This window comes from Choristoneura fumiferana, chromosome 12 (genome assembly GCF_025370935.1).
Source record: "Choristoneura fumiferana chromosome 12, NRCan_CFum_1, whole genome shotgun sequence".
Lineage (NCBI taxonomy): Eukaryota > Metazoa > Arthropoda > Insecta > Lepidoptera > Tortricidae > Choristoneura > Choristoneura fumiferana.
The window spans coordinates 14,515,916-14,527,162 of NC_133483.1; the positions used below are offsets into that span (position 1 = coordinate 14,515,916).

The 11,247-nt window shown below is 36.5% G+C and overlaps 1 protein-coding gene across 2 annotated transcripts in view; it reads left to right on the forward strand.

The window, feature by feature from the left end:
* The window catches only part of LOC141433427 (very long chain fatty acid elongase 7-like), a gene marked incomplete at its 3' end in the record, with an annotated part of 29,872 nt that extends 18,837 nt beyond the window's left edge, over positions 1 to 11,035 (forward strand). For both annotated transcript variants that reach the window (XM_074095465.1, XM_074095464.1), the window contains 4 exon segments: positions 4,560 to 4,750; positions 5,336 to 5,416; positions 6,161 to 6,323; positions 10,899 to 11,035. In XM_074095465.1, the coding sequence (XP_073951566.1) occupies positions 4,560 to 4,750; positions 5,336 to 5,416; positions 6,161 to 6,323; positions 10,899 to 11,035 (572 nt within the window).
* Between the last annotated feature and the right edge of the window lie 212 nt (positions 11,036 to 11,247).

Sequence of the window (11,247 nt, forward strand, 5' to 3'; positions counted from 1 at the left end):
GGCGTCGACTTTTATAGCTACGGACACTACTGTGGATTGGGTCATTGACAGCGGCTGTTCCTCACATATGTGCAATGATAAGAACATAATAACAGATTTCAAAAATTCTAAAAACATTGTCACAATTGCTAATAGTTCGACCATAGAGAGCAGCGGTATTGGTAATGTGAGTATCAGTTTTTGCAAAGGTGATGAAAGAAAGATTATGGATGTGATGCATGTTCCTCAATTGTCTACAAATCTTTTGTCAGTTAGCAAAATGGCAGAGAAGGGCATGACTGTTGTGTTTGAAAAGGATGGTTGTTTGATTTATGAGAATTGTAAAATAGTAGGCAGACCTGTATGTTGTGCTGTTTTACAGAAGGGCATTTATAAGTTGAGTGGGTATGTAGCACAGAAGGAGCAGCATTCTTCAGCACTCCTACAATCAGTGAAGGGGGCAGGAGAGAATGCACAGGTCACTGCACAGTATGTGTCTGCATTTTTGTGGCACAAACGTTTGGGGCATCTCGGCATGTCTGGTATGTACGATTTACGGCAGCATGCAATGCCTAATCTATCATTGCAGGATGAAGAAATCAAGAACTGCACAGCTTGCTTTGAGGGGAAGCAGAGTGCCAAGCCTTTTCCTAAGGGTGAAGCTACTCGTGCCAAGCAAAAGCTGGAGATCGTGCACTCTGACGTGTGTGGGCCCATGGCTGAGTGCAGTTGGAGCGGAGCTCGTTATCTACTCACGTTCACAGATGATTTTACAAGAAAATCATTTGCCTATCTTCTGAAACATAAATCACAGGTAATGTCTTATTTTATTAAATTCCAAACCTTAGTTGAAAAACAAACAGGGTTAAAAATTAAATGTTTGAGGTCTGATAATGGTGGCGAGTATTGTAATATTAATTTTGCTAATTACCTTGAAAAACAAGGTATAGTCCACCAGACCACAGTATGTTATACTCCCGAGCAGAACGGAGTCTCGGAACGAAATAACCGAGTTTTGATGGAAAAGGCCAGATGTATGTTAAGGGAATCAGGCCTTTGTCAGCGATTTTGGGGTGAAGCAGTAATGACTGCTGTATATCTTAAAAATAGGAGCCCTACATCTGCTTTGACCGGTCAGTTACCCGAGCAGGTTTGGACTGGACACAAAATTGGTCTCGGTCACCTTAAAGTCTTTGGGTGCCTAGCATATTGTCTTTTGCCTGCCTGTAAGCGTTCTAAGCTGGATGCCAAATCAAAGATGTGCTCTTTGTGGGGTACTGTGAGACTTCAAAAGCCTATAGGCTTATTCAACCATCTGAACCAACTAAAGTCATTATAGCTAGGAATGTGCAATTCATAGAAAATAAATTTTATAATAATTTTAAATCTATTGACACATGCCAGAATAATAATGAAATATTTTATGATAATCTTATTTACCAGGATATTAATCCTAATAATAATAATAATGAATTGCCATTGAATAATAATAATCAATTAAATGTAAATGAGAATTTTAACAATGATGACATTTCCAATAACGACAATATAGTAAATAATGAAAATAGTACTCCAAATAATTCAAGCATTGATGCAATTTCAGTTCGCGAGGATGACGACCTTGGTGACTACTACACGGGGACTGAAGAAGAAGATTCTTCACCGGAGAAGGAGCGTGGTGGCGCGAGTGCCGAGTGGCAGACTCCGCCTAGCCCGCTGCCCATGGACCCGCCGTCTGCTAATGGTAGGCCCTTGAGGGCTTCTCGTGGTAAAATTCCCGTCAGGTATAAGGACTATGACCTTTCTTTGTTTACTTGCTCGTCTGTCTTCGAAGATCCACAATCTTATGAGGAAGCTATGTCTTCGTCTCATAGTAGAGAGTGGAAAACTGCTATGCAATGTGAGTACCAGTCGTTTATAGATAATAATGTTTGGAAATTAGTTGATAGGCCACAAGATGCAAATGTTATTAAATCTAAGTGGGTATACAAAACAAAACATGATGCATCTGGTAATTTTGATCGCTATAAAGCTCGCTTAGTTGCTCGCGGCTTTAGTCAGCGTCAAGGAATAGACTATAACGAAACTTTTTCTCCAGTAGTTCGACACTCTACTATGCGCATATTATTTTCACTGGCCAATGAGATGAATATGTCTATTGAGCATGTAGATGTCGCGACAGCTTTTCTAAATGGTGATCTGGATGAAAGAATATATATGGAGCAACCAGAAGGTTTTGTGAGAGACACAAACAAGGTTTGTTTACTTCAGAAAAGTATCTATGGTTTGAAACAAGCCAGTAGGCAGTGGAATATCAAGGTACATGATTTACTATCACGTCATGACTATGTTCAAAGTATGTGTGAGCCTTGTGTGTATGTAAAAAGGAATGATGATGATATTACCATCGTAGCTCTCTATGTGGACGATTTTTACATATTTTCCAGTTGTTCTACTGATAAATTGTTGAATTTATTAGAGAAAGCTTTTAATGTTAAAAATCTTGGTACTTTAAGAAGCTGTTTGGGTATTAATGTCATTCGTACTAAGGACTCTATTATTTTAGAACAGTCTGTGTATGTTAAAAAACTTTTAACTCGTTTTGGTATGTTACAATGTAAAACCATTTCCACTCCTATGATGTTAAATTGTAAACTGTTGAAATCTGAAGACAATAGTAACAATAATGAAAATGAAGAATTTCAGTATAGGGAACTAATGGGTTGCCTTATGTATCTATCAGTGTGTACTAGGCCTGATATAGCATTCGCATGCAGTCAGCTATCACAATTTAATAATAGTTATGACAAAAGTCACTGGTTAGCTGCTAAAAGAATATTGAGATACTTAGCTGGTACAATTAATTATGGCTTACATTTTTGCAAGAGCAAAAATTTTAATGTAACTGCTTATGCGGATGCTGATTGGGGCAATGATCCTAACGATAGGAAATCTTACACTGGCTTCATAATTAAATTAGGAAATAATGTTATAAATTGGGAAGCCAGGAAACAACGATGTGTGGCTCTGTCTAGCACAGAATCTGAATACTTGGCAATAAGCGATGTATGTAAAGATATCTTGTTTCTAAAGAATTTTTTGACAGAAATTATTAATAAAGATATATCTGTCACAGTATATAATGACAATCAGAGTGCTCAAAAACTTTTATTACATAAAGAGTATTGTCATAAACGTACGAAACACATCGATCTTAGATACCATTTTGTGAAGGATCTAGTACATAAGAAATTTGTAAGCATTAAATATTTACCTACTGATAGCATGATAGCAGATGTTCTCACTAAACCTTTATCAAAAGTTAAACATTATAATTTTATTCATGACTTGTGTGTTAGGTCTTTTTGAGGTACCTAATATAATTACTGTCAATGTTTTTATACTATGACTATTGCATTGATTAAAAGCATGGTTAGTATGATGTCATTTAAATTATAATGTAATATTTGTTAGGCATGAGCATGACATAAGTCTTGTATTTTGATTAGGCATGTAGAGTCGTCTCCTCTATTGTGAAATATAGACTTGTGTTGTTTCCATTAAGTGTAAGGTCTTGCATTGTGTAATAATGGAGTCTTGCATTATACAATTGTAGAGTCATGCATTATATAATTGTAGAGTCGTGCATTGTATAAATGTAGAGTCTTGTTCCTGTAAAATGTAGAGTCTTATGCACTTAGAACTTTAGAATATTTTTGCATGTAGAGTTGCAATATATGTCATAAGGGGAAGTGTTGGAAATATTAGTCTATGCCTCTATGGTATGACATCTACGGCAACACTAGCTGATTGATTGTCTCTGGTAGCTCTTCCCTTTCTGTCTCGATCTCCTGCCTACGTTGCGTGTGTAATTTTGTTGTTAACTTAATCCGAGTTTATTTAATCATAAAAACTTCATCAAAAGAATTGTACAATATATTGTGAATAATATAAAGGTGCAATTAGATGTTCATCTTTTATTTATATCAAGAAACGCCGCCACACCAGCCGTATAAGCTGCCTGCGCATACGCTCTGTCTAACAATAATATACACTTAAATTTACTTGTGCACTATGTTTTTTTTATTTAATAAAGCGTAGTGCCAAAGTATTTTTTGTGGCCGCTGGTGTATTTGTTCCCTTTAATAACTGGCGCGTAATTTTATTATAACTTCTTTAAATCACAGCAGTAACATAACTCGTAGCCACTGTACTGCAGTGCTGTATAGCAGTTAGCTGTTAAACTGACTCAATTAATTACACTATAATGTTTGTGAATGTTATAAATAAGACATCATCATCTTGTTATGCCATTCTGTGTTGTTGATGAATAAAGTTATGTCTATTCTTCTATTCTATCATCATTATCATTTTAGTCGAAAATATTCAATTATATTTTTCTATCACCTTTCCAGGCCCATATAAAAATAATACTGTGGGTGACGCTCCTACAAATTTGCATGACGTGACGCAGTTTAGTAGGCATCGTAAATTTTTGGAGGGTCGAAAAATATGAAAATAGTTTTCAGCACGAGTGGCAACTTTTGTTCAGTGGATAAAAGTACCGTGTTGTATTACAGATCCTCGTGTGAAGGATTGGCCGATGGCATCCTCGCCATGGCCGACGGTGGCAGCCTGTCTGTGCTACGCGTACTGCGCCAAGTCCCTCGGGCCACGACTTATGGCCAACCGCAAACCCTTCGAGCTCCGAAACGTCCTCATCGTATATAATCTAATTCAGACTCTTTTCAGTACCTGGATATTCTATGAGGTGAATGTGAATTCCAACATATTTACGAGTAATTTTCCCAAACTGTTATAATAAGTGAGAAACAGAAAAATGGCAATGCAAATGATGTTTCTCTGGTTTGAAATGGAACTTTGTTCGTACATAAACAGTCCTTAAGACAAATAACGCTTAGAATTGTCAGTGAGCAACATGATTCGATTTCGTTTCCGCTTGAACGAACGTGCAGCATTCACTAATGAAAATGGGTTAACTGCTGAGACTTATTGTTAGCTAATGAACTAAGCGTCAGTGGAAATCGCTGACGTAAATGTAATTAAATGTAATCTTGACGTGATATAAAAACCTTTGCATTATTTTCCGTCCTGAGTTCCGGTTTTAAAATCAATACCGCATCATTACCACAAATCATAGCGATCTGAGATGAATTTCTATGAATATGCAATTAGGTTTAAGATCAAGAATAACCGGAACGTCTACAACTAACGATTAGTCTTCCCATATGTCAGCAAGGCAATCCATTTGATTAAAAGTAATACTAACTTTTGGTATTCTTAATCGCTGTATCAAAGTTGTAATAATTTTACAGGATAAATTACTTGTTCTCAGTACATGATGAGCGGCTGGTGGGGTCACTACGACTTCCGGTGTCAACTCGTCGACTACAGCCGTAGCCCAATGGCTATGAGGGTGCGTATTTTATAAATACTGAATACTGACATCGATTATAATCATAAATTAGGCATTAAGACGTACACAAATCGATTAGTTCAAAGAAGACTTATTTTAGACTTGTTCCATCTTTCTAAGTCTATTCGGCTTTCAAAGCTGTTGAACACGACAGCGGGAATGTGCAAAATGTTATTGGCATGTCAACTATGCCTACCTTGGTCACCGTCGTAGAATGACTGAAACAAATAATGTATTTAGACAGTATATTGTTTTTTACCGAGCCGCGGTGGCCGAGTGGTTTGACCTATGGCCTCTCAAGCAGAGGATCGTGGGTTCAAACCCCGGCTCGCACCTCTTGAGTTTTTCGAAATGCATGTGCGGAATTACATTTGAAATTTACCACGAGCTTTACGGTGAAGGAAAACATCGTGAGGAAACCTGCACAACAAACCTGCGAAGCAATTCAACGGTGTGTGTGAAGTTCCCAGTCCGCTCTGGGCCCGCGGGGGAACTACTGCCCAAGCCCTCTCATTCCGAGAGGAGGCCTGTGCCCTGCAGTGGGACGTATATAGGCTGGGATGATGATGATGATGATTGTTTTTTACAGAACTTCTCCGAAAAATTCAACGTCTACAGTTCAATGTAATTTTGGGAAAAAAAGAGCATTATGCGAAACATAATGTTTAGCAAAATTGTTAGTATTCGTTTTGATATAAACTTGTTAATCCTTTCCGTTGTATTGATTTGCGGCGTATATCGCAGATGGCGGCGACTTGCTGGTGGTACTACTTCAGCAAGTTCACGGAGTTCTTCGACACTCTGTTCTTCGTGCTTCGCAAGAAGAATGAGCATGTGTCAACGTTACACGTCATACACCACGGGATCATGCCCTTCTCTGTTTGGATGGGGCTCAAATTCGCACCAGGTGAGTGGTTTTATATAAGGTCGTAACACACTTTTGATAGTTATGTGTTCGCCTATTTTTAATTGACCGAAAAAGCCGTTAGTGCGTTAATACGTTTCTATCCTAATCTGGTAGAGGTAAAAATGTATCTGTTATACAGTCTCAGATTTATAGCCCCCACAGACGCATGTGTAATGCTGATTTGTATTTAATTAATCAGGTAGGTACGAGTGCTACCAATTCAAAATTAAATTACACACAGTCTTTCAGATTGTACTATTAAAATTGAATTGCACATTATAAATCAGTATTCAATTGTATTTGTATTTTAAAAATAACAATTAACTTGGTGAGGTCAATAATCCCACTGTTCATTTGTTAATCATTGCCAACAAATTATTAACCGATTGACAGATAACTTAACTTCCAGTAACATTTTTTACTTAACCTGTTTTGCATATCGAAGCTTCATCATCAATATCATAATCAAGCTCAAAATAACAATCTAAAATGAATGAATTACAGTACCACAACTTATTCGTTCCTTAGAAAATAAGACTGACTGGCAGCCAGTCAAACAGACGCAAGACAAAGTTAGGTTCAATGGATCTTTATTTTTTTCACTTGAAGTACATCTTCTTAAGAACAAACTGGAATAAAACATCACGTTACTGTTAGCGAATAGGCAGTAAAATATAATTTCAAAGAATTCGTATGACAAAATTTTTGAAATTATGTCAAGGATTTTTCTTTTCTCGATTTACAAACACACTTGTGTATATATTTTACGTTAGTTCTATCATAATTAAAACAATGTTACTAAATCAAGCGTGTAATTATTTACATGCATAGTCAATCAATTATATTTCTTAGGCATTTTCATGGATAATTTGATTAGCCACACCGAAGAGCGTGATAATGTGTTGAATGACTTTTTATGACTAAATGAGCGAAATAAATAAATTACATGAATTTCTTAAGCACTTAGAAAAAGTAAATCCATAGAAATCACAAAGCAAAAATAGCTACAGAAAATGTGTAGCGGAGATTGATGCCTGAAGTAGAAGAACCTATTTATGTCAGTTCACCAGTCCTCAGACTCCCGGGCAACTATAACTACAGCGAATGTTTTACAATTTCATTGGTGAACAATTTAGGTGTAACAAAATAAATTACAGCGCTATGTCCGAATACATGGTAGTAAAATAATAATAGTAACAAAGAAACGGAGACCTAAGGAGTGTAATAACAACACTTGGCACTTAAATTTAAGGGTTTGGGTTCGACTAACAAACATCAATTAAAATTAAAATCAGTTCTACCCGACTCAGCTTATTTTAAAGTTAAGGATCAAAGGTGGACCAGAATTCGTGCGTCACTAGCTACAAGGTACTTATTATTCATAGCGGTTTTTTTTCTTTTTGTTTTTGACGTCAGTAGTGCTAGTTTAAAGTTAAAACCAGCTTCCATTCATCTCGATCTATATACATCCATACTATACTCGTAGGTACAGGAATTATAACAAAAAATTGAACCGACTACAAAAAAACAACCATGAAAATAATTTTCTACCAGTCTGAAGTCGGTCGGTGCCTCAGCACGAGCCAGCAGAAGTGGACCTATAGTCATCTACCTCACCTACGCACTTTACGAGTATATTGGCCTTCAATCACTCCTGCTGGCTCGTGCTGAGGCACCGACCGACTTCGGACTGGTAGAAAATTATTTTAATGGTTTTTGTAGTTGGTTAATTTTTTTGTTATAAAATTTTATTTTTCACGCTTTTCAGTGTAAATAATCTAAGATGCAATAGTTTAATATTAACCGCTCGTCACCTTTTACGAAAGATTGCTTTTTCCGATACAGAGACGTTCATTATTGAGGAGTCCTAGTGCTTTACCACCCATTTTACCATATGCATCACAAGGAGCATTATTTGCTTAGCAACTGTGTCAGAGTAATTAAAATTCAACCCGTGAAATACTTGTTATTGAGTAGTAACTTCGATGGTCAACTGTGGTCTTCATCATCAGTTCCACTTCACCAAATGATGATTTTGAAGAGCAAATGCACGAGTTACTACTAAATATATCCAATTTACTCTAGGCGTTCATACAACATTTGAAGAGTTCCCTCGATTTCCTTAAGACCCAATCATCAGATCCTGATTTGGTGCTTATGGGACCAAATTGAAGACATTCCTAGACGAACGCAAAAAAAAATCAAATCGGTTCATAAATGACGGAGTTCTGAGGTAACAAAAATAAAAAATACAACCGAATTGATAACCTCCTCCTTCTTTGAAGTCAGTTAAAAATGGCATAATTTTGGGGCAAAATATGTACATCAAAAAACTTTGTTCATAACTTTATCTTGGCACTAGAAATGAGGATCTGCCGAATCATACCAAACTTTAGGCCTCCTACTCCTCCCAGGGGGTAGGAATGGGCAGGCGGCAACGCTAAAAAAATTAAAATTTTACAAACTGGGCAAGTAAGGTGACGAATCGAATGAGACCATACCATACTCATACGATCAGTATTTTGCGAGATATGAAGTTTTTTTTTTTTAAACAATAGAACAGTCTAAAAATTACTTACCAACAATAGTTTCTCATGATATGGATGTGATGGTATCACTAATTGCTCTCAGTGGGGCACAATCATTCTCTCAGAATAAGAGGGCTTGGGCCGTAGTTCCCACTGGTTGTCTTTATCTGTCACTTTGACTTTTGCTTTTGTCAGACGCGAGGAAAACCTTAAAACAGAAATAAGTTTTATGACTATTTCATGCGGATGTAATTGCGGTCAAAAGCTTATCAAATATTTTTTCATAATATCTGCGCATTTGACATGTTTTTCATCAATAACTATAGAACCGTTTGTGTCTCCTGTTGAACAAAGCGCCAATAAATAATTAGCAAGGTATTGCAAATTGTTGTTTTCATTAGCGGAATGGACATGACAGGAGCAAAACGCTGTCAAAACATCCGCATGGCGAGTAATGGATAGTGTAAATATAACAAAAGCCCTCTTGTTTACTAATATAAGTCTGACGTATCCATTAAGCATTGCTACATACGACAAATTGTATTAGAATACATTGCTAAACAACAGTACAGTAATCCACGTGTTGAAACAACCACAAGATCTTTCGAAATGCAACAACCATGTCGTGCTCTTGGCTTTTGTAAACAACTTTTACAGTCCAACTCCATAAGTCGGAGTGCACTAACAAATTGAATAAACTAATAATACAGAGAGAACAAGGATCATTGCGCTCATAGAAAAACACGGAAAAGACATGCTTTAAAAAAACAAACTTAGGTGTTGTATTCGTCTTTGTTGATACTTTAAATTTAAATATGAGTTTACTAAATCGATTATTCTGCATAATTATTTTATTATCCTGAAGTAAAAGTTTACTTAGTAAACATGCTAAGCTACTGCATATACACCAGGTGCATATACCTACTTATTACACCACAGTAAATTTGCGGTCATTCACTACCTTAATGTATTTCCGTTTTGAAATACCGTTTTTATTTGTTATTAAAATACAGTCCGTACAGTACAATGTACAGTCGAGGTCATAAATACGTTACCAGCTCGTCAAAAGTATCCATACATATATTTATGCCACTTAACCATACGGTCGGTGTATACATATATTTAACGCTATTGTTGTATATATAGATATTTATGCCATATCGAAAATACAAACTGAGACATGGATGCACAGAAAAACCAGAAAAAGAGACCAGCGCTGGGAATCGAACCCAGGTCCTCAGCAATCCGTGCTGCGTGCTATAACCCCTACACCACCGCTGGACAGGAATCTAGACACGAATTTTTCCTATGCATACATATCTCAGGTTGCTTATTTCTACTACGCTACTTATGCAGCAGCACTAGCGACATCTATGTTCCGCTCTCATCGAGAGACGTCACACTTTTTCGAAACCAACCGCTCACCCAGACAAGAGATGTCGCTACTAAGCAATCAAATTATGATTGGTTTTTTGGAGTATTTTTGTATTTTTTATTTCAACTCCAAATTTGTTACTTAAAAACAAAAAGACTCCAAAAAACCAATCATGATATTTATGCCCTCGACTGTACCTGTTTTATAAAAAAAACTTAATGAGCTTTGAAACAAACTTGAAAGTTTCCATCAAAACACAGCAAATCTAGCTGACCCTCGATTTATAATTTGCTTGTTATTTGTTGATGTTGTTCTACTGGTTCAATTCTATTTTACAATACTCTTGCCTTGAATCGTGTTAGGCAACTGTTACGTATTCTGTCAGTTAAATGACGACTCAGCGGACTAATCAGTGATTACATTGTTATTGTTGTTGTGTTGTTGTTATTTGACTCCAAACACTTTAGAGGTTAACAGATTCGAATAAAAAATTGTAAAGTAAAAAAATCTTCAGTTCGATATCACCCTCGCTTCCTGAAACAAAATGAATCTCAATTTGTTTTGAATAATTTTTGGTGTAATACAGACAGCATCTAGCGAATCCATAAATCTTACGTCGTAATATTTGTAAGAGATGAAATTAATTAATTGTGACGTTTTATTTTATTACAGGTGGCCACAGCACTTTCTTCGCACTGCTCAACACATTTGTGCACATCGTGATGTATTTCTACTACATGGTGTCAGCCATGGGACCCAAATACCAGAAGTACATCTGGTGGAAGAAATACCTCACTGCCTTCCAGATGGTAAGTTCTGATTTATCGTATTGCGTTTTAATTTTTGCCATTAGCAGTGGCATTGAATACAAGATCAGTATGCTTAACGCCATCAGAAGCAGACAAGATTGAATTTCGCATTGTAATAATAAGAATAACTCGCTTAGTACTTTGAGCTACCTAACGTAAAGTATTACGTCCTTTTGAGTGACATCTTTGTAGTCACGTCTACATTTTAAAAA